The sequence below is a fragment of the Equus asinus genome, chromosome 10, assembly GCF_041296235.1.
Source record: "Equus asinus isolate D_3611 breed Donkey chromosome 10, EquAss-T2T_v2, whole genome shotgun sequence".
NCBI lineage: Eukaryota > Metazoa > Chordata > Mammalia > Perissodactyla > Equidae > Equus > Equus asinus.
In genome coordinates, this window is record NC_091799.1 from 108,178,791 (window position 1) to 108,184,790 (window position 6,000).

General features: G+C 62.1%; 1 protein-coding gene across 7 annotated transcripts in view; it reads left to right on the forward strand.

The window, feature by feature from the left end:
- Positions 1 to 4,397, forward strand: part of SLC12A7 (solute carrier family 12 member 7) — a 100,455-nt gene extending 96,058 nt beyond the window's left edge. For all 7 annotated transcript variants that reach the window (XM_070519891.1, XM_070519892.1, XM_070519890.1 and 4 more), the window contains 2 exons: positions 1,215 to 1,348; positions 2,822 to 4,397. In XM_070519891.1, coding sequence (XP_070375992.1) covers positions 1,215 to 1,348; positions 2,822 to 2,913 — 226 coding nt within the window. In that variant the 3' untranslated portion in view covers positions 2,914 to 4,397. The remainder of the gene's footprint in view (positions 1 to 1,214; positions 1,349 to 2,821) is intronic.
- The last annotated feature ends 1,603 nt before the right edge of the window (positions 4,398 to 6,000 follow it).

Consider the following 6,000-nt stretch of genomic DNA (forward strand, 5'->3'; position numbering starts at 1 on the left):
CTGACCCCTCATGTGGCCGCCTCTGTCCATCTGCCTGTTCCTCTCGTGTCCGGGGCCCAGGTGACCTGCTCTGAGAAGGGCTGCAGCCGAAGCGCCAGGCTGCCGTCCCTGTGGCTGGCCGGGATTCCGTTGTGTGTGACCCGAGAATTGGCCCCTGTGCAGAGTGTTCTGACACAGAGGGAGGCGTGGTCCTCTGAGGCCTTCGTGTCTCCTAGGCCAGTGTCCACAGCACGCTTGCTGGGATGCAGTTTGCTGGAGAAGGGACCCGCGGCCACCTGACTGGGGACACATGGGCTAAACGAGGAGGACAGGAGACCTGGGGGTGCCCAGGCGTACCGGTGGGCGCAGGTCTGCAGCACCCGCATCTTACCTGGTGGGGACCCTCCCTTGGGGCCGCTGCTGGACCTGGGCTGCCCGGGACATTTGGGGGAGCGACTCAGTGCACAGTGGGCGCCCCGCCTGCTTCGTGGAGTGTGGAGAACCGGGTGGTTAGCGAGGATGCAGACATGAGGTCTGTGTCACTGAAGGTTGGAAGGTCTTGTTCAGCCGCCGGCCGTGAGCGGCAGTGTCCGGGGGCGCGGAGGGCTGGGTGGACCCTCTTAGTGGCTGCCTGAGCGCCTGCCCCATGAGCCGCATTCCCGGCCAGAATCTCCAGCTCGGTTCCAGGACTTCAGACGGCAGTGGCCGGGTGGAGGGGCCTGGGCCTTCCTTTCCGCACGTAGCTGAGGTCCCCTCCGTCCCCAGCCTGAGTCAGGAAGCGTGAGAGCTGCCGCGTGCACTCCGTTAGCAGACCCATCGCAAAGCAGCATCTGGAGCAGGTTCAGCTGCGATGCCCAGGGTTTCAAAGGAGAAGATTTCTGGGCCTGTCCGCGTGTGAGCGCCTTTCTGCGCCCGGATGGCGAGCTCCGCCAGGGAGGCCCCCGTTTCTGTGTGGAGAACTGCGCATAGATGTGGAAGCTTGGCGGCTTAGTGATGCTTCGTCTAGAACGTGTGGAGGCAAAGCCGCCTCCTTCCTGCGTGACTTGCCCCGGCCTGCGTCACGATTCTCACGTGGACTCACTCCTTGTGTGTTCTCTGCGGGGTGACTCCGTCAGAATCCTGACTGTTTTCGCCTGACCCTTCCTAACAAGGGGGAGGTGCATGGGTCGGGGCTCACGCGGCTTCGGCCCAGAGTCGCGAGTGGTTGGCGCCCTGTGACCGGCTCCCTCCCACAGGAACCAGTGCAACGTCAGGAGGATGCACACGGCCGTGAAGCTCAACGATGTCCTGCTCAACAAGTCCCAGGACGCCCAGCTGGTCCTACTGAACATGCCGGGGCCCCCCAAAAACCGGCAGGGGGACGAGAACTGTATCCTTTCTGGGTGCTGCCTGCTGGGGCGGGTGAGTGGCAGGGTCGTTGTGTTTCCCTGTGATAAGGTGGCAGCTGGCTCTCTTTTTGTTTGTGGGGCCCCCTCGAGCTGGGAGCACTGGTCCCTGAAGCCTACCTGACGTCAGTGTGCACACAGGGCCCAGCCTGGGGTCACCTGGATGACAGCCTCCGCGCCTGGGCTGCCTGTGGGGGCCGTGGGCGGACAGGCACCGAGGCAGAGGAGCAGACCCCACTCCGCTCTGTCCCTCTGTGGCCGGTAGTGGTGCATCTGGGAGCTGGCAGGTGTCGGGGGGTGGTCTCTGTCTCGGTGTTTGAAGAAACGAGGCCGCGTTTGAGCCAGGCCTGCGAACCTCAGTGAACAGCCCGGTTGACTTTGGGGTGTCAGTGCGGGGGCTGAAGGGGCAGCATAGATGACACTGCAGTGCACGCAGAAGCAGGTGGTAAATGCACCTGGCGTTCCTGGTGCTGAGCCCTTCATGCGGCACGTAGGGAAGCCCCAGGAATTAGGGTGGTGAGTGGGGTGGACACAGGCATGGAGACCAGACCCCAAACACCCAGAGGAGAAGGGCAGCCGCCACATCACTGACCCCCGACCCTGCCTCTGTGGCGTGGTCCCAGGGCACCGGCTCCAGGACCCTGGGCCCTGGGCTCTGAGCTCCTGCCAGCTGACTCCCATCCTGGGCATTTTCCCCACGGCTGTGGGGCGCCCTGTGTGTTTACTCCATTGCCAGGACTGGACAGAGCTGGGGCGCCTCTGCTGGTGGTTCCACTCTGAGCCTGTCTCCGCGTGTCCCCTGGCTGTACCTTTTCCCCACATGGGCCCCCGGCCCCTCCTGGTCAATTGGGGTGGGAGGCTGCCAGGCATGATCCTGAGGGTCATAGGTCAGCCCCTGAACACATGCCTGCTGCCCTGGGGTGCAGGAGACAGGTCCCTGTGCTGCTGGGGTGTATGCAGCCTGGAACCCGTCCTCCTGGGCACAGCCCCCGCCCTCCCCTCGGGGCAGGAGAAAGCAGGGAGCTGGGAGGTGGTGAGCAGCCAGCCTGGTTTTAAACCTCAAGCTGACCACACGCTTTAGGAATCTGTGCTTTGTTGGTGACCAGGACTTCCTGGCCCATCTGGGTGTCTCTGTGGACAGTGGCCACATCATCCAGGGGTCCCTCCTGCTGGGTCTGTGCCCAGAGCCCCTGGGTGGGGGCGGGGGACTGCTCAGTTCCGGGTCCTGCTGCCTGCAGGTGTGGGCTGAGCGAGCCTGGCTGAGGCCTTGTGTAGGGTGGGGTCCCTGGGTCTCTCCCTTCTCCCCCAGAACCTGGGCCTGGCTTCCCTGCCTCGGCCTTGCTCCTCCTCAGTCCCAGTCCTAACTGGACACGGGATCTGAGTAGATACAGTCACTTCCCTCCTGTTTCAGCCACACACCCAGTGGGATCAGCTGTGTCCTTAACCCAGCCCCCCAGACATGGAGTTCCTCGAGGTCCTGACCGAGGGGCTCAACAGGGTCCTCCTTGTCAGGGGCAGTGGCCGGGAGGTGATCACCATCTACTCCTAACGCTCGGCTTCCCGGGCACTGCCAGGCCGGCGGGACGGTGCCACAGCATCCACTGGCCAGCTGCCTGACCTGCGGCGTGGCTTCCTACAGAAGTTTCTAGAACACCCCCGGGGGCTCTCCTGTCCAGGCCGAGAACTAGCGTGTGACTGAGAAGGGAAGATGTGGGCGCCTTTCGTGCTCCATGTGCTCCTGAGGGCGGCTCGAGTGCCCTGGGCACAGCTGGCCATCTGGTTCCAGCAGAGTGAGCCCAGGGGCAGTGGCCACGTGCTCTGCCTTTGGATTCTGGAATTAACGTCCCTGGTTGGACCTGCCGGCTCGTCGGTGGTTCCGTCTCAGTTCTTCCCCGTCCGGGATGTTCACAGGAAACCACGCTGTGTTTGCAGCCGGGACCCAGCCGCATCCCTTCACAAGCACTGATGGCTGGCTCGGCAGGCACCCTGGGCCGTCAGCACCTCAAGCAGGTGGGTGTGCCAGGACCCAGGGTGCCACACAGAAATGGTAGATGCCGAGATGTCCCCACGCCAAGCAGTTCAGCGTCCGACACGACCCCAGGGCCCCGCTGCACACTCCGGGAGAGGGCAGGCCTGCCACATGGTGGTTCTGGAGTGTCAGCAGTGCCCAGCACTGACCTGTCCGGCTGAAGCCTGCGCGTCGCCTCCCACTGGCCCAAGGCGACGGTGGTGGCCGGCTCAGGGCGCTGACAGACCCTTTCCATGATGCGTAGGTGTTTTGCACTTTACCTTTCGGTCTCTGCTTTCTGGGTCGCGATCACGTTCCGTGTAGATGGTGCCGTGATTGGCGCCTCGTGCTCTGTGTGGCCTATTTATTTATTTAAACACCTGGCATCTCAGTGATAATCGAAAAGTACCCCAGATGCCAGGCCCTCCGCCTCCTCTGGCCCTCACGGACTCCTGAGGGAATCAGCCCCGTCCCCAGGTTTCAGTTCAGGCCGGAGGCCGAGCCTGTGCTTCCAGACGCCTCTGAGGAGCAGTCGGGCAGCGTAGAGGGTCAGCATCGCCCTCGGAGCGACCACTGGCCAGAGTGTGTGCCAAACAGCCGCAGCCGGGTGGGGCAGGCTGCTCTTGGCGCTGTGCTGTTTCCTTCAGTGCTGACCTGGCAGCCGAAACGCCTCCCTTGCAACTTGGTCCCCTTCCCGTGCCTGGGGAGGGGCCACCAGCCCCGGGTCCCTGAGCCGAGAGGAGAGCAGCGTCCGCACTGGCTGGAATGTCGGTCAGCGGCTGGAAAGCGGGGCCGCTCGCGGCCTCACCCTTGCTCACACAAAGCCAAGCTGGCTGCATGGATGGAGGTGGGGCTGCGGTCTGGGCCCCCCGCCTGCCCGCAGCACCCATGTCAGCACCGCGACCCCCACCGTGGACTGTGAGACCCTGACCGCAGCCGTGTAAAGCGATGGCATGTGCTCCTTTTTTAGGTTCCTGTCTTTGTATGATTTTGTTAGTAGAATAATAAAATTGTATAAAATCTGAGTATGTTGAAGAATCTCCTGTGTCTCATTTGGCATAAAAATTAAACAGTTGGGGAAATGTACCCATCCCTCCATGTTTTTGGAGTTGTTTATTTTAGGTCAGGTCAGCCAAGGCAGACTCACATGGCTGAAGAGTTATAATGTGAATCGGCCAAGAGAATTAAAAAAAAAACCACTAGTTTAATTGACAAGGACCTGTCTTCTGCCCCGTGTTTGGCCGTGCAGTGCAGGAACGTAATATTGCTGTTTGCGGGACGACTCTGTCTGTAGGTTCCGTAAGCGTGGAATCAGCAAAGAAAGCCTGTACTCAGAGGGGACCCCTTACTCGGCATGCTCACACTGAGACGGCACTTCACGCCTGCCAGGACTTGGGTGTAGCCAGAGGAACGGGGAAGAGCAGGTGCTGGGGTATGGGGCCCTCGGAGCCCTCCCATGGTGCGGGGGATGCAGAAGGGCCCAGCCGTGTGGGGACTTGCGGTTCCTAAATTCGCCAAACATGGAGTTGCCCTATGACCAGGCAGTCCCGTTCCTGGAGTTACAGGCAGTGCAAATACCTGTGCACAAAAACCCACACACATGTTCGTATCGGTGTTGGTCGCAACGGCCAGAGGGTGGGAGCAGCCCGATGTCCCCCAGCCGGCGATGGGGAGCAGAGTGTTGCAGATGTCCAGCGGGCTGTGACCAGCCTTTGGAGGGACAAGGCACCAAATGCGGCCGTCCAGAGGAGCCTTGAGGACGTTATGCCACGTGCAATAAGCCAGTCACGGACGGGCATGCGTGTGGTTCCTCAGGAAACGCCCAGAATCCGCAAGTCTGTGGACAGGAAGTAGATTAGCAGTCGTTCCCGGGGTGGGGGAGGGGAGAAGGAGCGACTGTTAACGGCACGTGGTTTCTTTTTGGGGTGATGGGAACGTTCAAAATAGGTTGTAGTGTTTGCATGATCTGTGGAAATGCTGAAACACGTGAGTGGACACCACGACGGGGGGACTGTGAGGTGTGTAAAGCCGTCAGTTACTGTGGCTCCCGTGGGCCTGGACACTGGCGGAGCAGCACCCGGGAGAGTGACCGCGAGAGGGGAGCCGTCCTTCAGGCCCCCTGGGTGAGCGCCCACCAGCCCAGGGCGTCCACACCCCTGAGTGGAGCACAGAGCCCGGCCTTCGGGACATTGTGACCAGATGGGCAGAGCCCCTGGGTGGCAGGAGTGAGGGTGTCGGGCAGTGGAAGGACCAGGCCCAGGGACGGTTGGAGGCCCCATGTGGGGCTCGCAGAGTCTGGGGGAAGGACTTGGAGTCTGTGGGTCCTGACTCGGTCGTGCACCGTGGGCACCTGCACAGTGGCTTCCGTGGCCCAGCCAGTTGGGGAGCTGAGGTGATGCAGGGAGCCGCTCCTGGTCTGCCCGTGGACCTCCAGACTCAGCGACACGCCTTCTTCACGCGGGTTAGTGAGCGTGGCCAACTGCTAACCGGAAGTCAACGTGACGCCTCCCAGATGGATGAAACCACCCCCCCCCACCCCCCATCCCCCACCGCCTTTGCGGCTTCGTGCTGGCGGGACACGAACGCTTGGGAGGAGGAAGGGGCTGCACATATAGGTGGGGGGGGATG